Source organism: Taeniopygia guttata, chromosome 1 (genome assembly GCF_048771995.1).
Source record: "Taeniopygia guttata chromosome 1, bTaeGut7.mat, whole genome shotgun sequence".
Lineage (NCBI taxonomy): Eukaryota > Metazoa > Chordata > Aves > Passeriformes > Estrildidae > Taeniopygia > Taeniopygia guttata.
Window position 1 is genome coordinate 73,754,249 of NC_133024.1, and position 24,693 is coordinate 73,778,941.

The 24,693-nt window shown below is 33.7% G+C and overlaps 1 protein-coding gene across 8 annotated transcripts in view; it reads left to right on the forward strand.

Annotated features, from left to right (window-relative positions):
• The window catches only part of GPC5 (glypican 5), a 578,936-nt gene that overhangs the window by 288,906 nt on the left and 265,337 nt on the right, over positions 1-24,693 (forward strand). For 7 of the 8 annotated variants that reach the window (XM_072931209.1, XM_072931225.1, XM_072931215.1 and 4 more), the window contains exon 7: positions 13,469-13,631. In XM_072931209.1, coding sequence (XP_072787310.1) covers positions 13,469-13,631 — 163 coding nt within the window. Of the gene's footprint in view, positions 1-13,468; positions 13,632-24,693 lie in introns of those variants that run through there. The other variant, XR_012056734.1, reaches the window with a different exon arrangement.

The following is a 24,693-nucleotide window of genomic DNA, read 5'->3' on the forward strand; positions in this document are numbered from 1 at the left end:
ACAGTCTTTAAAGAATGATCTAAGAGAAAAAGCTGCTGCTTTTTCCTTCTTTCCTTTAAAATAATAGTTTGATGATTGAAATACACATTGAAAAATCCTAGTTCAGCTTATTCCAGAGAGAGGGTCTCTACATCAAAACTACATGATCTTTAAAGAGGAAGAACTTTATTCTTCAGTTAATATAACTTTCAGGTCTTTAAATAAGAGGTTACAAATCTCTGATTTCTCTTTGGCACTTTGGGTCCATAAAATATTAAGAATTCGTTCTTCACCGATACTTTTTTTGTAAGAATATCTTGAGAGCATGTCTTAATGGAACTAGACTATAGTATAAAATTTAGGGTAATAGAAGAAAATATGGATAGGATTCACTGTGAACAGGTGGTGGGCTTCAGCCTGAGTCTCTCGTGTTTTGCATGAAAACATTAATAAATAAGGTATTATATGAAAGAAAATAAGTGATATTTATTCTTCTGTGGACAGAGTTTTAACATATAGTGAGGCATGTAAATGATTGGTTTCTGAGCCATATCTTCTCCCCTAAGGCTCTGCTTGTACAAATAATCTTGTCCTCTTGGGGACATTTGACTCTTAGGGTGGATGTCCCATCCCTGGAAGTGTTCAAGTCCAAGTTGGATAGGGTTCTGAGCAACTTGCTTTGTTGAAAGGTGTCATTTCTCCTGGCAGGAGGATTGGAACTAACTGATCTATAAGGTCCCTCCTAGCCCAAATCATTCCATGATTAGGGGAGTAATTTTTTCCCAGCTTGGAGCAGGAGATCTGGCAGCTCCCAGTATTGCACTGTAGTGCACCACCTCACATTAGAACTGCTTTGCCATCTTTGCAATTTATATAGCAGTATATCCTGGCCTTGCCTGTAAAAGAACACTACAGTAAAACAAAACAAAACAAATTCATTATATGTGATAGATTGAAGCTCTGTTATGATAAAAACAACTGTATTTTACTAACATTTATACTATGCATATCCAATTGATTGTATGTAAAAGTCTTGACTTGAACAACTTCTAGGATTGTAACTTTTTACACATTTAATTTTTGAAAGATATAAAGAGAAATGGGAACACTGAACTCTACAAAATTAATCTCATACTTAACATTTTTTATATATTGTGTCTCATATTTTATCAAAGGCATTCTGTATTTTTTTGGCATTAATACTTGATCTCTTAGTGATTCCTGTTTCTACATGAATTTACATTACAAAACTATGCAGAAATTGACACATTGCAATAATGAAATCTGTGTCAGGTTAAGTACAATATATAACTTTTACTAGCATGTGAGACAAAATTCAAACTCCATCTGTCATATATTATCTCCAGAGAAGTTAGGACATGCACATATGTAATTGGATTATGAGAAATTGAAGAGCACCCAAAGTGCCTTACAAAGAGTATATGATATTTATGCTTGGCTTGAACAATGATTTTTTTTTTTAAATTTTGTATGAAAGTTTTAGTGGTAAAAATTCATACTTGTAATAAAATGAAAAATGTATATCTGCATTGAATAGGAGTTTGCAGTATTTCCTCAATTAGATGCTCTGTATGAGAGAAAATAAAATACAATAAATATGGCTCATCTCAAAGGAATTAAAAATATTTTTGCATTTTCTTAGAATGCTGATTCATCTATTTCTGATGTTTGGTTGTTGGCACAGTTTATGTGAAATATTTTTGATACAAAGAAAATAATTGAAAGCTTACTGTTATTGTGCTAAAAAGTGCACAAAAACTTGCCATAAAAATTTCTATTAAGTGTAAGGAAAATGAATTTAACAAATAGCTTTATAATTTACTCTCAAAAATTTTAAAATTATTTTTCTGTACCTTTGAAACTGTTGGAAGACTGACATCAAATGTCTGTTGTTTATTTTCTTTCCTTCCTTGCTGATTTATCCCTTCACCAGACTTTCAAGGAAGAAATTATCACACCCTCTTGAAAGGACTTAGTATCCTACCACTTCATGGCTATGGTTTTTGAAGTTAATTGCTAAGGTTTCTATTTTTCACTTCGTTGTTTTAAATGGCTTCCTCCTTCCTCCATTTTCTGCAGGACAGTAGTTTGTGCCACGATGAGCTTTTAGTGCAAGAAAAAAATTAACCTTCTTTGGAATATGTAGCGCCACATAATGCCCTTCCAAAATCAGTAATGCATATGTCCATACATCCTTGCATGATTTATTTTGGGATGACATCAGGCTTTTTAAGGTGCTTGTTTCTTTCCATTGACTCTAAAAGCTCTAGTGACTCTAAAAGGAAACTAGTGCCACTTAAATAGCCTGGCGGTGTTTAAGTTGAATAGAAAGTCCTACAGTGGGGGGGTGTGGTGGGGGGAAGTAAACCTTCACAAGTTTTTTTTTTGTTGGTTTGGTTGCCGTTGTTTGGTAGGTTGCTTGATTGGTGGGTTGGGATTTTTTGCAAAACCGCATATCAGCAAAGAATCTGACTTTTGACTTCAATAAACATCTTTTCAATAACTTTAGGCTGAGATGAATTACCCAGTGGACTTGCCTGTCTTTCTGCAGAGACAGATGCCTAAGCTTAGATTTCTAAAGATACCCTAACAGCTGATATGCAGTTTTTCTGACTTGTGGGATCCCTCAGTCTGCACCTTATTCATTAGTTTGAGTCTACCCTCGGACATCTCTGAAGAGCTCAGATAATGCATTTGCTAGATGTTAGTTCTTCTAAATGTTGGCCATTTTCTACTTGTTTCGGGTGTTTTGTTAATACATTTTTTCAATTCATGTGATTTAAAGAAGGATTTCTGAGTTCTAAACAGAGGAACATGCATTAGATTAGTGTGTTAATGAATAGTCTTGCTGGATTGAGCCTGTTTTTATGCACTGTTTGTGGAGATTTTAAGGTTTCTATTGATATCTTTCCTGTAGTGATGAGAGAAGATGGGTGATAATGAATAAGCAGCACAATGGCAATATTTAATAACTGTGAGCACATGTGCTAACACAATACAATATACTGATGAAAAAGTACTCTGATTTCCACAGTAATAAAAAATGTCTGTAATTATGCAATATTCATTTCACTTTAAAAAGAAAATCATCCTTTTATGTCTTCAGATAACCTAAACAATAAAATAGTTATTAAAATGGAAATCCTGAGTTTGCATGTGCATTTAAAAGAATTCAGAAAAGACAGACTAATATACCTGGAACTTTTGTGTGTGCTAGATATAGGAATATGTGTGACTTTATAAATATTTATACATGGTTCAAAGCCATCTGTCAACAATTAAAATATATGTCACATTTAATAACATAGCTGCATAGATTAGGATTACTATAATTAGACTTTTGCGCACATATTACAGCTGCAAAATGTATGAGCCAGGCTTTCTCAGGAATTTCAAAAAAGGCTTCTTCTATTTTATGATATTCTCCATGGTACTTGATTGCATCTGAATAAGTAATGCTGCAGAGAAATAGCATAGGCAGCTACTTGAACTTGAAGCTAGCTTTTCTGAGAAAAGTTGTAATCTTACCACACATACAAAGAGCCAATGGTATCTAAAGAATTGTTCTAGCAAATCTTTCTGAGAAGACTCTGATTGTAAATGGTCCACTCCTTTATGCACCAAGAAACTTGTTCTCAAGCAATGTACACGTCCGCTCCTCCACCACTTTCGCATTTCAAGGATGCCTTAATTCTCTTGAAGATTTTTGTAAAAAACAGGCATCATGCATTTTGACAAGACTAGGCAATGGGAACTATTTTAATAATAGTTTGGAGGCAAAGAGGATTTAAAAACACAGTCTTTCATATATGATAAATCTCAATTTATGCAAAGCAGCCTTACTGCATGAATATAACCAGAGAAATATAGTTATGCAGAAATCACGAAAATAAATGACAACTCAAGAACAAGGGGCAAATTGTGTGGCAGGAAGGCTTTGTTTTAACCTCATTATGAATTCACTTGTCTTCTAGAGACTGCTGGCACACAATCTCAGCAGCTAGAAAAATTTCAGTGTAAGACTTAAGCGTGGCATAAGTTATGTACTAGAGTTTATACTGGCATTTTGTCTGAAGGGTATATTCTGAAAATTAAAAGAGTATATATCAGGCCTTAAGAAAACTTGGTAAATAATGCAGAAGATTCTGGATCTATGGTTTTTTCTGTGTTTTTTCTATGTTTTTTTTCTGTGGTATGTTTTGTGGCAATCTCTTATTATAGGATGGGGCCAAACACATAAGGACTGGAGGTATGCTTTTGTGATTGATACTTGGTCTCACTACTGTAAGGAGATTCCTGGCTGTAAGTTATATTAGTTATATTAAGGTTCTGCATATCTTTTGTATTGTGAGGGGAGAGGGAAGGGGAGATGAGACAATATTTTTGCCCATAGAATCCCTCCCCACAAAAACTGTTATATAGACAACATCGCTAGGGTCCGTTATGAGATAAATGAATACTGAAGGATTTTGTTTCATACTGAATTCTGCATTTAATTTTATAGGTGTCTACTGTCATATAATATTCTAGATCAATTTCTAATGCTCTGATTTAAGGAAGAAGTACATATGCAGCTGCTGAAGAGAGAAATGTATTTTTAATGTTTCAATTTTTTGAGTATATGGGACCATTTTTCTCTTGCATTATCTACAGAGCAATGCCTAATGCAAAACTAAAGGCTTCCTTCTATTGTATTTTTAAAAATTATTTTATTGTATTTAACTTGCTTTCAAATGTTGCTGGGAGCATACAAGTTTCATGAAGTTACACAATATTGGCTTTGCTGTCAGCTTAGTCTTCATGAATTTTACACAGCAGCTGTTACTTTTCCTCACTCACTTGGGTCCACTGATGTGAGGGCTAGAAATGTCACCAAGTAGAAGACGAAAGTAGCTTTATCATGCTGCTGGTGGATAAGGGAAAGCAGTGTGTCAGTCAGCACAGCTGGTGGGTCACCTCCACCGACTGTCTACTGAATTCCATTCTCTGAAATCAGTTCACTAGATAAATCACCAATTTATTCACTCACAATAGGGTAGCAATAGTAATGTACCTCTAACAGTATAGTCACAATTTTTCTCATGACGGCATCACAGATTATTTCAATGCAGCTTTTCCTATAATGTCTTCTGAATGGCCCTCCAGAAGAAATGTCAAGTAGCATATTCTTATAAAGTGAAGAGTGTTCCAGAAGGTCCTTCTTCTAAATAGCTTAGCATTATGCCTTTTCACTTGCAGATCTGTGAAGTACAAGAAGAAATCAAAATCTGAAATAGCCTGTTGGCTACTTTTGTTATTTATCATGATGTTTAATTTACTTCAGCTGTAACATCAGACTTCTGTTTCCACTGATAATGAGAGGAAACTAAGGTTTACAGATTATTAACTCTTAAGTAAAAAACTGTGTCAAAGAAGTAAAATGAAGTTCTACTTTTGTAGCCATAAACTCCAAATTGCCATGGACTGGAAATACACAGGTGGAAAACTGATGTAGTATAGATAACTTGCATTTCCTAGTAAATAACTCCTTTAGTATATGAAATGATCCATAGAGATCCTTCTCCATAAGGGAGAAGATAGGGTAGAAACCTGCTGTAGAAACCATTTCTAGCTTATTTTTCGGTAGCAATTTAATATAAACATGTTGAAGCATGGAATAAACTTTATTCTTAAAAAATAAATTGAACATTTACATTTTGCTAATGTTATGATTTTTTATTTCAAAGTAACAGCAGACTAATAACAGATTGATGCTACTATCAGTAGAAATCAGTGCATGATAATGACTTAATGATTGTGTACTTGTGTCCGTATATATGAATCTTGCAGGTTGGTGAATTCTCTACTGTTCCGCAGCTTCACTGGTATGTGTTGGTTTCTTATTTTATTTAAAAAACTGTTCTGCATAATGATAGTAATGAGATTATTGAAACTAGCTGTAATTCTGATTAATTATCATTATGATTTTCCAGTGTTGTTTACACTGAAAATGTTTGGTTTGAAATTTTCTTTGAGAAAATTTAATTCTTAAGTTGTAATCAGTATTTGTCCTCACAAATAATTTGATCTTTTTCTTGCTGTTTATATAGAGAAGGAACATACAGAGAAACAGGGAATTTTGTATCTATAGCATCTAGATAAATGGTTGGGATCCTACCCTGCTTTTCTTCAGTTGGCCTTGTTGTGTTATGACCTATATTGTTACCAAACAAACAAAATTGCAATGCTTGGCTAATAGAATTAGGAATCCTATTGGAAAAAAAAATATTGTTATTTATTTTCTATAAATTTGTTTGGACTCCAGCCTTTGCTGAATAACTCCCAGCTTTAATGAGGATTATGATTCAATTGCATGTGCTCAGATGCCTGGAACCATTCCAGCTGCTCAGTGTTCCTTGGCCTCCAGCTGTTGCTCGAGAAGGTCTTCTGCAAATTCTCTATTACTCCTCTCTTGCTGAGTAGTGCCCCAGATACTCTAGGTCATATCAAAAAGCTCTAGGCAAGGATGTCCACAAAACTGAATCAGACTTCTAACATGCAAATTACTACTGAGAACCTTAGACACTTCACTTACAGAAAAACATGTAAATCTTTTGACACCTACACTGAAGCTCACTCAAGTGTATGACTCTGAAGCCCAACCCCACCCAAAATCCAGGCTCTGTTTGTTCAAATGAGTTTTATCTGATCACAGTATGCCATGTTATTAAAATCAATCCTTTTTCTTTTTTTTTTTTTTTTTTTTTTTTAAGTTAGACCTCATTAATCATTCATTAAAGCACTTGATATTAAGCTGTCTAGTGATTCACATATTCCATTCTGGAAAGACATAATTTCAGTCTACTATTAGGACTAAAGAAAACTATCTAATATATGTCATATATGTCTATATCAACCTTTGCCGAGGAAGAAAGGTCCAAAAATTCAGATAAGGATAAGGTAAAGGATAAAATTATTTTCAAATTATCTGAAAAATTATTTGTAATAATTAGTGGAGGGGGTTATTACCAATAACTTTCAAATGACTAAGAGGAAATGGATGAACAGAAAAGAACAGAGACAAAAAAAAAAAAAATACAAGCATGTGCATGGATGGCTGAAACAGGCAAAGAATATTAGTCTCTAAACATTAATCATATAAAATGTGACTTTTTTTCTGTTATTTCAAATACTAGACAGAAATAAGACTACATACTGTTGTTCTGGGGTTTAATTTTGCTCTCATTTGTTATCTAAGAAAAGGCTAACTCATTTACTTAATTTTCTCAGGATGATTTAAACCTGCAGTGAAATGTTAGCAAGACATGCATTTTTATGGATGGAAATACCTAAATATTTTTAAACAAATCAAGTTGATAGTGTGCATAACTGCGGTGGCAGGGATTACACAAGAGACAAGCTGTTGCTCCCATATTCACTCTGAACCACGAACAACTGTAAAGAAAAGTAATCGCTCATGACAGAACTCAAGTGAGAACCTGAGTCGGTGGGTTTCAGCTGCAAAATGCACTCCCAGATACAAAGCAAATTTTTTATACATAAAAAATTAGAAAAAGGGTACTTGTGAATGGACAATTCCATTTAGGAGCTGTATCTATATTACTAACTAAAAAGAGGAAAAAGGATGAGAGCACACTGCTCCACATCCCCAGTATTTACAAATGGCCGCTTAATAAGTGATTTACCTTAGGGAGAACTAGTTGATGAACAGATGTAAGTTAGAAAGGTTTAGAATTCAGTGTCTATCACTGCACCTTATTGCCTGGTTCTATTTCATTTGGCACTGTAGACATCCCAAAAAAATTGTATCTATTGTATTAAATAAAAATGTTCAGGGACTGCAAGTGTCCTACTTCCTACAGCAGAATAACCATATCCAGGCTGCCTACTCAGAACAGTCTGTAAACCATGCTAAGGCTCAAATTGGGGTCAAGCATTTTTGTGGAGAGTGCTAGTTAGGTCAATTCAACTTTGTGATGGTCAGGAAGCATGCTAGGGATGGAACAAAATGTACAGTGTGTGCTTGTGCTTGAACCCATAGTCCCACTGTGAGGAATTGTAAATTCAATGAAAATTGCTAGTCATTGCTACCTAATTTAGCAATTAGCTTTCTTTGAAAATTTTGTTCTCTTACTAAGTGATTTTGAATGCTACATAAATAACTACTGAGAAGGATTTTGAAGTTGTCGTGTAATAATAAGCTGAGGTGATTTCCACTATTCAGACAGCAACTGATTTGATCCTGAGGTAGTAAAGGTATATCAAGGAAGCACAAAGGGTAGGTTAAAGCTGTGTTGTGCAGTGCTGGTGCTCAGCCACCTTTCTAATTTTTGCAGTTCAGTAAGCAGAATGAATGTCTATTTCTTTCTGTGTTCAGCTGAGTTAGCTTAGACTTGAGAGAAGTATTGTGTTACTTCCATCAGAATTTCAGGCTACTGGTGATTATACAGGGAAGAATGAGTTTTCAGGCTTGAAACACAGAGTTGTAGCCCTGGATCTAGGCAGAAAAAAGTGGGTTTGACATAGCAATGTATGCATTGCTTGCACTTTGTATCATCTCAAGGGTATAAAGGCTACAGCTGATTAGAAATCTCATTCTCTTTTTGAAAATATCATAAGAAAAAAACCCTACAGCTTTTTATTAAAAAAAAAAAACAAACCACAGGGCACTCACTATTCATAGAGGACTCTGAATAGCCATATTAGTGATCTAAATATTAGTCTCTAATATAAACTGGACTTCTAATTTGGAATGCACAGTTTTGTTAAGGAAATGAAACCCTGCAGGACATTCTGGCGTACAGGTGTATGAATAATTTTTTATAGAGATAACCTAAGGAAATGCTGATTTTTAAATATTTGGGTATGTAATGCTAAGCAGAGGTAAAAAAAAAAAATAGCTGTTTACTCTTGTAATTTGAAAGAGTTCAAGGTAGTAATACTTCTAGAAATAATTCTTCTGGATTTGACTTGATTAGCTAAATTGGATTCACTGCTGAGCTCCTTTAAGATTCCCTCCAGAAGTACTTATGGTGTGCATATAAATGAAAGAGAGGAAATACTATGACTGAGCTTAGTTCACACTGAACTGCAATAGAACATCAAGATATCTTCATTGAAATACAATACAATAACATTTATAGAAAATCAATATTTCCCATGAAGGTCTATGATGTAGAAAAAATGAATAGGATACTAGATTTTTTTATCACATCAGTTTCAATCATGTAAACATAAATTTTATTGCCTTTCAGTGTTCATCATTCATTAGACATTGTCCTTTTTTAGCAGGGATAGAGTTAATTTTCTTCCTAGCAGTGGGTATTATGCTTTGTTTTGGATGTATGACAAGAATAATGTTAATAACACAGTAACATTTGAATTGCTGTTGAGCACTCCTCTGTCAAGGATTTTTTGTCTTCTCTTGCTGCCCTGCCAGCGAGCGGGTCTGGAGCTGTGCAAGAAGATGGGAGGGGACTCACTGCTCTGTAACATTTCAGTAAGAAAATGAACTGCTTGCAGCAGCTGCAGAGGCACCTTATGAGAGTTCTTGAAGCTTCTCAACAAATCTCAGAGTCTAAGCATAATTGGGAGAATTATTACTAAGGATGTATGATTATTGACTTAATAAGGTTTTATATTTTGTTGCTTCTTTTTTAGCACAATTAGTTATTTCTCTTTCCTCATTTTCTCTTCCTTTTTTCTAGAAACCTAGAAATAAAGATGATCCCACTTAATTGCTTTAAATTCAGAATTGAAAAATTCAGAATTGGAAAAGTGCTCTTTAACAGAACCCTGGAAGTACTTTAATGCAACAATGTAACTTCTATAATGCAAATATTTTCATTCTAAAATGTGAAATGTCACAAAACTTATTAATGGTACTTTTTGGTATTATAACCTTCTTCAGAATAGCTTTTGGGTCAAAGAAAGCATTCCACTAAGCCATCAGTGAAAGTCCTGAGAGATATTTTGGCAACTGAGTACTGAAAGATCTAAGGGGGAAGCCAAACTTCGCAAAGCTATATAGGGAAGCTGTGAAGTTAAAGACTCCCAGGAACCTTTCAGTTGATGTACACCCACACCATTTGCCCATGCACACATACCATAGCAGTGGTGCACAAATTTTCTGAGAAAATAAAATACCTCTAGCAGAGGACATGCTTTTGATACCAAAGTCTTAGTTCAATAAACTTCCATCAACATTAAGAACAAGAAAATTTGGAATATTGTTGTATCTACTGCAGTCTCAGAGGAGTGGTAAACTAACCCTTGCCATAACTCATTCAAATTAACACGGTTGCCAAGAATATTTGCTGCCTCTTTCATTGAAAGATTAAACTCATGGGGTTTGGGATTTCAGGGTTTTTGAGACAAAAATTTGATAGAATGGAACAACTTTTAGACAAAATAAAAAGAAAAGAGGTTATTTTATACTATCACACAGCAGGAAAGCGGTACTTTTCTGAGGGACAGATAGTATAGAGCTAGTAACTCTTCTCATTCGGCTGAAAAGACCTAGTAAGTACATACAACAAAATTTTCCAGTTATAACACAGACTTATTTTCCTTTTAAAGAATAGCTTTATAAAAAGAGCAGCAGAAGAGAGCAATTCTTTTAAACAACTTTTATCTTTATTTATAATGTGAGTCAATTTAGCTTTGAAGCACTATATGGATTTCTGTTTAATAAAGAATTTATACTAGATCCAAGTCTTGCTTAGTAGAGAACCAGCACTGAGACTTGTGAACTTATATGGAGACAATATTTCTTCTTGTATAATTAAGGAGACTGAATTGAAAATAACAAAGTCCAAATAACAAATGAGCTTACTCATTTAATCTCTACTTTTTCAAGCAGAGTGAAAAGTTAAAAAAAGTTAAAGAGCACTTTTCCAATTCTGAATTTTTCAATTCTGAATTTAAAGCAATTAAGTGGGATCATCTTTATTTCTAGGTTTCTAGACATAAGTCAGTAATGTATAATAATAAAAAAAAAAAAAGGAAGAGAAAATGAGGAAAGAGAAATAACTAATTGTGCTAAAAAAGAAGCAACAAAATATAAAACCTTATTAAGTCAATATATTTCTAAGACTGAGACAGATATAGAGGAGGATGCATGTTCTCTGGATGAAAAAAAAAATTGTGCATGTATATATATATATATATATATATATATATAAAAACCCCACACACGTAGGTATATATATATATATATATATATATATATATATATATATATATATATATATATATACACATACGCCAGATAAATCTTGTATATATGGTGTATACGGTATACTGTAGAAAATTTGCCAACACATTTTGTTTGAAAAACTGTCTTTCTGGAAGTTCCTGCCCACATTTATACCACAGATCTCAGGGATAAAGAGTACCTTATCATACAACTGGGCCTGGGAATGTGTCACAATATGAACTGGGGAGAAAAATAAGTGTGCTCTTTAACTGAGTGTAGTTCATTAAACAGTCTACATTTTATTTCAATAAATATTGTTCTGTAGAAGTATGGCATGGATTACACAATGAGTAGGGAGCAAAGCAGCAGTACAAAGGAGCTCTTTCTTCCTCTTAGCTAGGTAGTTTGTCTTTCAGGTATCATATAAATGTCTAATAAAACTTTTGAATTAAAAGTGCTGCATAAATTGGCTCTGTTAATTCAGTGGTGAGTAGCATTCTCCTGTTCTTACACAGAGAAGCAAGTGAATTTTATGGAAGGATTGAGATTTATCTGAATGATCTCATTGCAGTAGAGTATAAAATATTTTTTTTGTTGGGCACTGTACAGTACTTAAGAGATCCTCATCTGGGAAGTGACTCCATAATCTGAAAATAAACTTAGTATATAGCTTGAAAATATGAACCCAGTATCTTGTTAAACAACAAAGCAAACACATTTTTAAAGGTATAAAACAACTGAGTCTGTTTCTAACTAATTAGGATCTTCTTTTAGGAGAAGTACTATCTGATTATTAAATTAAAGGATCTGAGACAGTGAGGTTTTGGGCAGTGTAAAGTCTTCCTAGACTGAATCATGAGTAATGCACAAAGCTGTACAAACTGGTATTTTGGATGAGATAAGGTTATAAGAATTATTAACATTTGTAAGAACCCGGGTTTTTATAGGTTATGATGTTTATATTTATCTGATAGATAAACTGAACTGAATCTGAATGGGGAAGAGGACGCATGTATATGACAGTTGTACCACCTAGTATTTAAAAACTGCATGACAGCACTTGAACATTTGATAAATGAAAGAGATTAACATTATTCAGACGATTGCCTAGCACTGCTCAACAGAGTGGAGAAATGTGTTAAACAGATCTCTACTCTTTTCTTATAAACCATGCAGATATCATTGGCCATTTCTATAATGAGAAATAAAAAGGAGCCAGAGAACAATTTTATTTACTGGAACCAAGTAATCTTCACTGTTTAGGCCAGTATCAGCTATCAGTTTCTTTTATTTTACCTCACTTTTTATTATTTCTACCTAAGTAATGCCTGGATGTCCTTTAGATATAGTTCTCTCCATAGTTTTCTCAGCCCTGTCTCTGAGGGCTAGTTTTGGTCTGCTGTTCCTTGGTCAACCATTTGATATCGTCCAACATATTTTTGTCCTTCAGCTTGTACCACATTTCCATATGACATGCCCAGAGCAGGCAAATATATTTTGGACACACCAGTATAGAGCTGCAGCACAGCTCTATACTTCATATATTTCAAATGTAAAAAATTCACATAAAACAATAAATGTATCTTAAGTCTCTTTGGACACCACAGGGGTCATTAAAAGACCCAGGTCCAGCTGTTAAGTAGCACAGATGCTGCCTGCTCTAAGTGGGCCTATAAGAAAGGAGCAAGAAACATTTTAGTGGGGTCTGTTATGGTAGAAATAAGAGCAATGGTTTTAAAATGAAGGAGGTTTGATTTAGACCACATATAAGGAAGAAGTTTTTTGTAATGAGGATGATGAGATGCTGGAACAGGTTTCCCAGGAAAGTGGAAGATGACCCAGCCCTGGAAATATTCAAAATCAGGCTGGGTGGGGCATTGAGCAACCTAGTCTAGTTGAAGATGTCCCTGCTCATTGCAGGGGAATTTGGACTAGATGGTCTTTAAAGGTCTCTTCTAACCCGAAATTTTCTGTGATTCTATGTATCTATCCATTCCATTTGGCCTCTGGGCAAGAAATCTTCTTATATAGTGATAAGGACATTTTTTTGGTTTTTAATTAAAACCAAACTATACATCTCCAAATGCCGTTCTTTTAAATCTATCAGTAAGTCAAGGTTAAAAAAATTTTTTAAAAACTCAGAATTCTCATTCTGTTAATCCTGAATTTTCCTTTTCAAATCAGGTGATTACTAGGGGCATATATGAAATTTGGTACTCACTGAAGCTCTCCATATGTACTGCTAACTTACATACTATATCTTGTCTTCAGCTGTTGCAGGGCAAATCATTTCCAAAATATGACAAATGGGATTTCCAACAAACAGGCAGTGGTGGAGGTGTAGATGAACAAATCAGTGGTGACTGTGATGATGAAGATGGTTGTGGAGGATCTGGAAGTGGAGAATTCAAAAGAGTCCTGAAAATTACAGATCGTAAGTCCATGATTCTGTTTCCTTCATGCATTTAAAGAGTGAATTGGTATGTTTTCCACTAATACATGCCGCTGAATTATCTCGGAAAAGATGTGAAAAGTTGTCTGTGTAGCACTTCAAGATTTACAGGAAGAGGCCTGTAATTATAGGATTTCTGTGCGCATGGTATCAATGAGTATCAGTTTTATCATAACACATGTTAAAATACGTTTAATATAATATAGACTTAACACAGTATTTTAGTCAAATAATAACTGTGAAGTGGCATGTCCCTCTGAGTTATTACATTAACATAAGATATTTGGCAGTTAAAAAGAGAAACTACTAATTTTTGATGGAACTATGGCAGACCATGAGGTTTAGTGCAGGTAGTTGCATTTCATGGAAAACTGTTGGAACCAATGTACTAAAGCACTCAACAATAATGCCACTTCTGTTTCTTATGTATCTTTCTACTTTCCTTACAGTCTTGTTTATAAGTAGTTTGGGGTTTTATTTAGTTGCATTTTATTTTTGTTTTGTTTATTCTCTGAAACACATTTGTAATAGTTTTCATTACAAATCCTGTGGCTATGCACTTGATAGGCATAGAACTCCAACCATAAGCAAAGTAAGTTACTACTTATCTGAATCAGGACATTTTTCAGCATGTCTTATTTCTCTTCCCATTTTAGCGATATAGGCAGACATGGTGGCAATATATGAATTTTTTCATCTAAACTCCATTTCTCCATTTTGAAGGTTTTTTTTCCTGTATTTTGCATTATCTATATTCACTGAACTTGAGGGTGTTGCATGTTTTCAGGCTTAGATGTGAACCCCAGGTCCTTTTTGACTTGACAGTAAAGAGGCAATTAAAAAATGTGGCTATGTAATGAGAACGTGTAGTTTCCCATTTCTTTTTGAATGGCTGGAAAAATGTGACAGAACATTCTGGGGCATGCCTTAACAGTTCAGTTTGGAATCAGCCTAAGATCCTCTTGCACTGACACTTAATCTATACATTTTCAAGTCCTACTAAAATTCTAGATGGGATTTTGAGCAATATCCAAAAAAGTTTGGACACTTACTTCCTTAGAGTGCCCTTGGAGGTTTAACTTTGGAGAAAGAAGTTAGGAGTTCAAATATTTAAAACCAGATGTTCTTTGTAATACCGTATATATCTTATATCTATTTGATAATGACACACTGTGGTATTGAAGTACTGTAAAATAGTCCTAGAATATGACTAGAGCTATTAAGAAAGCATTAAGTGACAAAAGAATTTCAAGAACAGTATATTTCATTTCACTCTCTTCCACTGCATTAGAATTTTCTTAATATTGATATATTTAGTGCAATCTTTTCAAAATGTCAGAATTATAATTAGCCTTCATATCCTCTTTATACTACATCTTCTAAATTGTTAGAATTATAAGCTATGTGTTAGGCATAGTGAAATTTGCATGTAATTCTGTTTCATTTGAACTTTTTCTAAGATATTATAGAACAAAAATATGAATCCATAGTGTTTGATATTTTGACTTGTGCATAAATCTTGAGCTACTAGGACCTTTCATGAGCTGTTGTGATTTCATGGATTTATGCTGTCATGCATTTCCTTTTTGGAATTCAACTTAAAAGTTGTCTTTAAACTACACAACTAAAAGTTGTGTACAAAAGAGTGCTATTTTTTTCTGGGGCATCAGATATGGGCTGTCCAACAGAACAGTTAAAACATTCCATTTTGTAGGATTTTATTACAATATAGATCAAGATTTTTTTTTTCCAGAAATCACTTGTACCTTTAAGTATATGTTAAAGTGTATGTTTAACATAAATGAAACAGGTGTTTGAAAAATTGTTGTATTGCATCACTGTGATATATGAGTAGGACATTGGGAATTTGAAGTTAGATTTAAAGTTTAAACCAATATATTTGAGTAAGAAAACAAAATTATCATCTCAACTTTAAGATTTTATGTGAGGAACTAGAGTTGAAAAAAAATAAACATAATAGGAATTGAGGCTTATATTTTTAATATCTATATTTTACATATATTTATGCAACATATATAATTTTGTGTAATTTTCTTAGCTTTGGGTGATTGGTAGCAATTAAAAGCTAAGTAAAATTTTAAACTCCTTGCTTTTAAACTGAAGAGTTTGATTCAATATGATGCTATTGCTTACAGCTACTTGAAAAGTATGTCTGAATTTCAAGTGAGCCTACAAGTTGACCACAGTATGTTTGATCCTCAGCATTATCTTCTCTATGGAGTCATAAAGTCAGCATTATTTTTCATTATCAAGAAAACTTTTTGCATTCTTTTACTTCTGGACAATTTTGCTGTCTCTCATAACCAGACAGGAAATAAACAGGGGTTCCTACATATTTTTTTCCAAATATGTCCTAGCCATAGCCCAGGCTCTCTTTTTGGTAGCTTCTGCAGACATTTTCACCAAGGAGAGAATCCTGTGTGCAATAAATTAATGATCTTATAAAGTATTAAAGTATGATACAAAACCAGCCCCTTTTATTACATTGCTCTGTATGAAAATAAAGACACATCCACCTTTATTTTGGTGCCGTGTCACTGCCTTTTGGACATGTGTCTGATACTCAGACCCAGAAGGAACAGAGAGGAAGGGAGGAGATATACTTTTGCCAAAACAAACTTGTACCAATTTTATGTGTACACGTAGCTTGTGAAGTGAAAAATTACTTGTTTCCACATTCAGTGCTAGCGATGTAAGGATTTATTTCATTTGGTGCTGAAGACTGACAAATGTGTGGTGACAGCCTTTGGGCTTTAGAAGGCCAGTGAAGAGATCTGGTATTTGTAATAAAAAAGTGATAGTCTTGCATTACAAAAATGTTTAAAATGTGTTATATTTTGAAAAAAAATCTAGTTTTCCTATCAAACAGTTCAATCAGTTTATTATATTCAATGTTTCAAAGTGCTATAATTGTGCTGACTGGTTTGCTCTTTCAAAATTACTTTTAAAATACAGTAAATAGGTGCAGTTGTTTGAAGAAATGCTACTAGAAAGGATAGTGTACTTTAAATGTATAAAATAAACAGTAGTATAAAGTCTTGACACTTCATTTGCTAGTTTTATTCTCCTCTAACCTGGGAGCTCCCACAGGACTATTTCATGCGTCACAATGAATTACCTCTTAGAAACCCCCTGCAGAATGCAGCAGTAATAACAACAAATACTTATCACCTACATATTGATTTGAATCTGTTTTCAAATAGCTCTGTGAGGAAGGGCTAATCCCAATTTCACTCCATTGAGGTTCTCAATACCATCTATCAAAATTCTCATAATACTTCTAGCAAGACCACCGCTTCACTGAAAAGTGCTCTACCAGTTGTTTGTCTTTCTTTGCTCATTTTAACATGCAACACACACATTTCTATACTGCAGCCAGAGCTCTCCTAGTGATCTCCCTGATCTCACTAGGGCTCAAATATGCATAAATATTGTTTGTTTTTTTTTTTTAATCTCACGTGATATTCATCCTCTTTGAAGAAAGAAGTCCCCTAAATTTTTTATTTCTCAGGCTTCTTAATCTGTGGATTATTATTTTTTTGTTCAAATCATGCTGGAGAGGTAAAATACCTTGGAAAAGGCTTTATGTTGTGATCTCTATAGAAATAAACCTGTCTACATCTCTTGCCTAATATTATGCCTCATTCTCAAGTCTCAAATGTCCTTTCTCTTCTTTCTGCTCCTTCACCCACTTCAGTATAGTTGCTTTTCTCATTGTTAAATCTGATTCTGGTAGCATATTCTGGGACCAAAACTACTTAAAGCTGGCAGTAAAATCTCCATTATGATGTTTGCCATCTGTTAAATTCTTTTTAACTCTCATCTACATTCTGTTACCTCAGTAAAGTAAGACATCCCTTATGTCTGAGTAGGATTTCAGGTTTTATTTACACACAAGAGTATTCTTCCTAACTCCTAAATGTTAATGTGAGGTGTTATTCAGGTGTCTTTGGAAGGGCTACATGACTTCACTGTTCATAGTTCACTGAGTTCAGTACATCTCTGTTAAAAATGAATAAGAAAAATAAAAGTTCTTGCTGTGAATACCATGTTTGGTCTAAATATTGCAATAATAATTTTTAACAATAACATTCTCATAGGCTATTGTTAATTGAGAGGCTAGGGGATCTCACCCTTCCTTTTCACATAAAGACTATCATAATCTGAGCTCTTTTCTCTCATAGCCTTGTCTTTTGTGGAGCTGAAAATCTTTTGAAGAGAAAGATCTATTGCAATTAGTACATTCTTGTGAAAAATTTGCATTTCCAGAATTAGTAAATACTAAGCAAGAAGTTATATATTGTCAACACATATGAAGTTCAAAGATTTTTGTGTGTGCATGATCAACTGTTGGCGCAAAAACACGTGAGGATATAAATTATTGAAGTATAAACAAAGCCAAAGGATGAACATGTTCCAAAGAATTCCACCAAAAAAAAAAATCCCAAAACCACTTTTGAATTCTTAAGCATAGACCTTCACCAGCCAGTCAAATTTGAACAGGTAAACTTGCCAGATGTATAACATCTGAAGTTATACACTAGGTAAAGTTGCCAGATGTATAACATCTGAAGTTATACAACAGGTAAAGTTGCCAGATGTATAACATGAAGCACTGTGGTGGGTAGATCGGACAGGTGACAGGTAACAGGTGCCACCAAACTACACAGCACTGTGAGGGCTGCTATGGGAAATTGAACTCCAGCTCAGCCAGAACCAATAGAAGCAGTGAGAGAAAAACCAAAAGCATTCCACTTAAAATGCCTTGTAAAAACTGAGAAAAGTGACAATACATCTTTTTAAGCCGTATTTTGCAAAAAGGTGTGACCTGCATAATGATATTATGCATTTGAAAAAAATAAAAAATACTTCAATTTTTGATTGTTTTTTATGTAAAGAGTATCATCTCTCTCTCTCTTAACACATTTTCTCATTAGTCAACATTTGTACTTTTTGAGTGATGAATTTAACCTGAGTAATGGATTGAAACTGTGCTGTCAGGTTGGATTGTTAATTCAAAAACAAATAAGGGGAAGGGTTATGTAAAATTTGCTGAGGGAATTTGCCAGAAAAAGAACACGCAGACAACTGAGTGAGAGCTGGAAAGCAGAGACTGTGTTTTCTAAGTTTACACTAGTTAAAATTGCTTAAAAAAATGTTTGCACTGCAAATATTCTGTAAGTTATTATTAGTGTGTTAAAAAGTTATTAACTTACCTCTAAATCATATGGTAAAAATGTTTTAAAGTTCTATATGTTTAAATCATATATAGTCAAAAACTTGAGGCTTGCCTGGGAAAACACTTCACAAAAGCAATTACTTCTTTTGTTCTCTTCTTTTTCTAGTAAATTGCTTAAGCGAGACATTTTAGCTTCTGTCCAATTAGTAATCCTTAATTTGAGGTGAAGTCCCCAAGGTCTTATAAAGTGTCTTTTAACCAAAGTGAAGAGAAAAACTTCTAAGCTTTTTTTTTCCTTTTTAAGGGGACAAAAAGTAACTTATTTACTCTGCCAACAAAAAGCACATTCCTACAGGACTTTACACAGAGACAGAAATAAAGTCAGATAATATAAAAACCATATTTTGCAGCAGTATATTTTTTTTGAGTTGTATTAATATGTTACATTGACATGAAGATTTTTATGACAGTAGCTATCACACACAAACGAAGCACAATTGGTCTTCAAAGGTTTTAGGTTATCATCACATGTTTAATGAGCACACTCACTGATCTAAAACAGCATATCAGAGCAGTGCAATTATTACAAACAACCTGCATGAATAACATGGGGTTATATTTTGCTGGGAATTACCTTATAATAATACCACTAATTCTGAAGTTACCAGAAATCTCAAGCCTTTTACTACATGTATTATTTCGTTAAACAAATGTATAAATATTTACACTTGCAGTTAACACTAAAGAAACAAACTTCTCCCAAAGTGCTAATGCTTATTGCTTTCTCACCCATTCTATAATATTTCCTAATGAAAATTAATAAGATAATAGGTGCCATAGCTACGTATCAGGATAAAGAATGTCCTAAATGTTTTTTTATTACCACAGCAGTAGAATCAAAGTAACTAGTGCCACCCTTACAAAAGTGCTATTGTACAGCACCTGCCTGTAAACAAATTCTGGTTTATTACTTATTACTGGTTTTCAAAAACTTCCAAAACCCCACTTCCTGCCTACTGATTTATGCCTCCCAAACTTGGGGACAGAGGGTATACTCCAGCATGTCCTTCTCTGCTCGGGATTCTCCTGTGAAGAGAGGAAAAAAAAAAGTTTATATAGAAATTATTTTAAATATAGATAAAGATTATAGCTCTTCAAGAGCTCCTTTTTAGAAACATCAGAGAAATACAGAATATGGTATTGTGTAGTCAAAGTATCGTGCAGGTTGTTATATGGTATGCTATAGATCAGAATAAAGTTGGTATTTTTGTGGAGATAGACACTTTATGTGGTAATGGATTAATAAAAGAGTAATTTATCAGCCTGAAGAACACTAAGGCTCCATTTAACCCCTTTCCATGGATTTATGCATTTCCTTCTAATTTTTCACCAACATGGACATCCTTCAGGCTATTTCCTTGGATAGAGAGAGGGGAAAAAACAAAAGAACCCCAAAATCTTGTAATCGGTCTTCCACGTATATGAAAACTTCAAAGCTTTCAATCAACAAGTAACACAATAATTGAATATAATTAGTACACTGTTTCCTATTTAAGCTAAATTTTATGCCAAAAAGCACAGAAGCAATTGCAAAGGTACAGAAAGCCAAGTACAGATACAGTCCTTGCTTAAATTGATCTGACAGTGAATGTCAAGTTTCCTACTGTGGACTACAAGATTTAATTCTGAATGGTACTCTTAAGAAAGAGTAAAAACACCTTCTGTGTAGAAGTTTGTGCACTACATAAGTTTCAAAAGAGAGAATACAACCTTGTATTATGCTGCCATATTGTTTTGTGAGTTCCCTCATTTCCCACTCCTCCTCTACAAGGATCTTTTACACATATCTCAAAGACAAACCACCAGCTATAATCAAAATTTTGAGATGGGAAATACAGACAGACTTTTTCTTGATAGATTTGTAATGTTAAAAATAGCTGTCATTCAATTATTTAAAATGCATCAAGAACAATCACTAAATGCCAGTTTTCTAGATAAGCGAGAAATGGCTAACCATATTCATTCCACAAACACTGAATAAAATGTGAGTGTAAATGCAAATGGTTTTTGTGATACCATAGAATTTGTGTTATTTACTTATCCAATCCCCTCAAATGAGCCAGTATCTCAAGTGCATTGTTTCCTACCTTTACCTGCTGTAATTGTCTCTCTCTGGTGCAATCATTTGGATAAAATAGGAGACAATAATCAGGCTAAGTCTCTACAGCTATTGTTAAGATGATTCAGCTGGCATATAGACTAAAACCAGAATAACCACTTTACTAATGTCTGACCTGAGCTTAGGTCTTTATTTTTCTCCTAAAAAAACTTTTAACGTTTTATGGTTCATCCCATTAACAGAGAAGAACTTTGAAAATTTCATCAAGGGAACAACTCTTAAAAAAATAACTGTACCATCATATTTTTTTTCTGTATTAGACATTAAAATTTCTTATAGATTCTATATTAGGTTATGGACTGTTTATTTTTGCATGTGCATCTGATATATTCAAAATCAAGTCAAAATACACTGCTAGTTTATGCAAAGTATGTTTAATTGGAAAATAATCAGGCTAATTTGTTAGGTTTGAAATTAGTCCTGATTGACTTTCTTCTGAGTCGGCATTATTTCACTGACTTCATATGAGTTTGTATTTTCCAGAGAGAACAGTTTATTGGGAGTTAAAAAGTTCTAATTGTATTTTTAAAGGCATTACCTTATAATAATACCACTATTTCTGAAGTTACCAGAAATTTGGAGCCTTTTAATGCATGTAATATTTAATCAAACCAATGTCACTATTACATTTTAATAATTTCTGAATAGTCATTGATTATAATTCAATTAATAAATAAATATTTGTTAACATGTTTTTGAAATATGTTCCATCATAATGTATTAAGGATATGAAGACAAAAGTTTCTAACCACCTTTACTGTTTTACCAAATACTTCCATTAATTCAGTGGATGAAAATTTATATTGTTTTCCTTTATAGAAAACAAAAATTAGCAGGTGTTTTGCCGCAAAAATACCTTCCTTTTAATTAATTGTATTTTAAATCAATCACTTTCTCTAAGTAGTGATGTCTAATCCTCAAAGACATGAGAGTTTTTACTTCAAATAAGCCATCAAAAGTCAATGCATTTTTAAAGAATAGAATTTCTGAATAGCCACTTTCATCTCCAGTTACCCTTGTGACTGATTTCATTGTGACTAGGAGATCTTTCGATAAGAAATTCTTCATAATTTTGAAGCGTTCTTTTTAAATCAGTCCATGTTTTAATTTTTTTTTTGGCAGGAGGAGGGGAAGAGCAGCACCTCACTCTTGATGTTCCATTTCCCATACTGTCTGTGATAGCTTTTATTATCCAATTTGGATGATTCTTTTTACTTTTCCAGTTTACTTCTACTCTACTGACCAAAAGTTTCAAAATTAGCTTCCTTTTTTTTTCTTTTTGTAGAAATTAACTGGTTTTATTTCTCTGAGAGAAAAATATAATTTAACGTCTATGTAGTTTGAAACTATTATCTTATTCTAGTAACAATTCCTTTAAATGGCCAGATTAACTACTTCAAGTTTACAGTAAAAATGCTACGTGTTACCATCCAAAATCTAAATATGAATATTGGAGGACAGCTTTAACTTACTGTGTATTTCTTTTTTTCCTTAGGATGCAATTCTACTTTAATAACGATATACACAGAGACAAGATTTTTCTACATGAGCTAAAAAATTCAGACTTCTTTTATAGTCACTCTAAAGACATAAAAATGTATCACTGAAAATGAGTAAGCACATGAGGGCACTGTTCATTAGATCTACTTTAGGCATGTCTGTTAAGATGACAATTGTTCTCTACAATCCTTATTTCTCTCAACTGACTGTAAAAGGACAAGCTTCAGTAGCTTAAGTAGAGATATCTAAAGTTAGTTAGAAAGTGCCTTCCCAAAGTTAGGTTCTTTTGCATTCACTCTAGCTCTGATTTAATACTGATTTTTATTTTTAGATAAGGGTTAAATATTTTTCAATGTACTCCACAGTCTTATTGTCACTAATGACTTCTTGCAATAAAAAATAGAGGGGATACTTACAAATACAGCTAATAAGACCTGTGAAACAGAATTCATGTTGTCTCAAAGCCCTAGTTTGCTGGGAGAAGAAATCCTATTCTCCATCATCTGTGATGCAGAAAATGGCTACTGGTGAAAAAAGAATTGGGAATATCTGTAAATCCCATGATGTGTTTTGTTATTAAACTGTCTTGGTATCTTTTTGACCTGTTTCTCCTTTAAGATTTTGAACACAAAAATAAATGTAAAACTACATCAACTAAAAACTTTCACAGCTATTATATGAATAAGGAATTATTTCACTGAATCAAAAAGGAATTGCAAAACACTTTTTAAATGTACTTATGAAAGAATCTGTCCTTTTTCAAAGTTGTGAATCATATCACACTATTATCTTTCTATTTCTTAAACAGACTGTAACCATGATAAATGTCGCACTTTGATTTACTCAAAGTTGATTTGTAGCCAAAGGTAGCTCTTTGGCCTGTCATGCATCTCCAGTCTTTTATTATATTCTTTTAGAAAATCAAAGTGTGTGTGATCTCCTGAGAGCTCCCTTTGCAACCTGTGCAGACACTTAAATTAGGTTAGTTTCATATTTGTGTCTTCCACTATTAATGGTTACAACTCCAATGCCTTGACTAATCTGCTTCTCAGTAATTCATGCTCAAACCATTTGCTAACTTTTAAATAAAAGAGAATCAATTAATTCTTGTTTGTTACAGAAACTTAGCACTATCTTTTTTTTCCCCCAAGAAACAATATGTAAGGGAGACACAAGCCCAAGAAAGATCTAGATCCTAAAATCTGCAAAACTTGTGTGAATATATATATATATACACACATACACACACTTATCCCTAAAAAAAGTGAAACTATTCAAAATACTCAGTTATAACTTGTATTCTGTAAAATAATGTATCTGGAAGGCAGCAAGTAGTGAGGTATAATTCCAATCTGGTTTAGGAATGTGATGTCTCATTTCTACAAGTAGTCTGATAATAGGCACTAGTACTGATTTTAAGTTTCCTGAATTAAATGTATGGAAAAGGTTTTTGCAAGGCTGTGTGGAAAAGATTTTGCAAGGCAAAAAGCTATAGCAGATTCCTAATTGGAAGGGTGTGACTGTTGCTTAGACACACTGGATTTTAGCAGATCATTTCAGGAGTGTGTTTCTGTGTGTTGTCACTGGTTTATTTTGAGTGTATGAACTCTGTTCCCAGTGTCTATAGCAGAAGCTAGCTCAGGTTGATTAAACTTTATACTCTAGATACCTACATGTAGATAAATTAAACTGGACATAAATTCCAGTTGTTGGGTTTTCAAAGTTTGGCTAACAAGAACAACTTTCCCAGATACTGGCCAGTAGCAGTGAGGTTAGACATGCTTAACTTTAGTTATTTTCCCTATTTAGAGCCCCATTAAGCAGACACTTTTCAAGGCCAGTAGATGTGCTTAAGGAAGGGAAAATCTCCTGCTTCATTGTGATGTACCCAGTTGCAGAAAGAGAGGGTTACACCACAGCTCAATAAACACAGACTTCATTAAAGCATCCTTTGTGGAATCATGTAGTCATTAGCATTTTTTATGTTAAGCCCATTATATCTCTGGATCTTTTCTCACATCTGAATTCCTTTCTCAAGTTCATGCTGCATGCAGTCATCCCCAGTTAAATGCTTTTACAGCAAAAACTGAATTTAGGGCCTCCTGAGTAGCTGCTATGTTTTTAATACATATGATTTGGCTTGATATAAGCATAGAGAGACCATA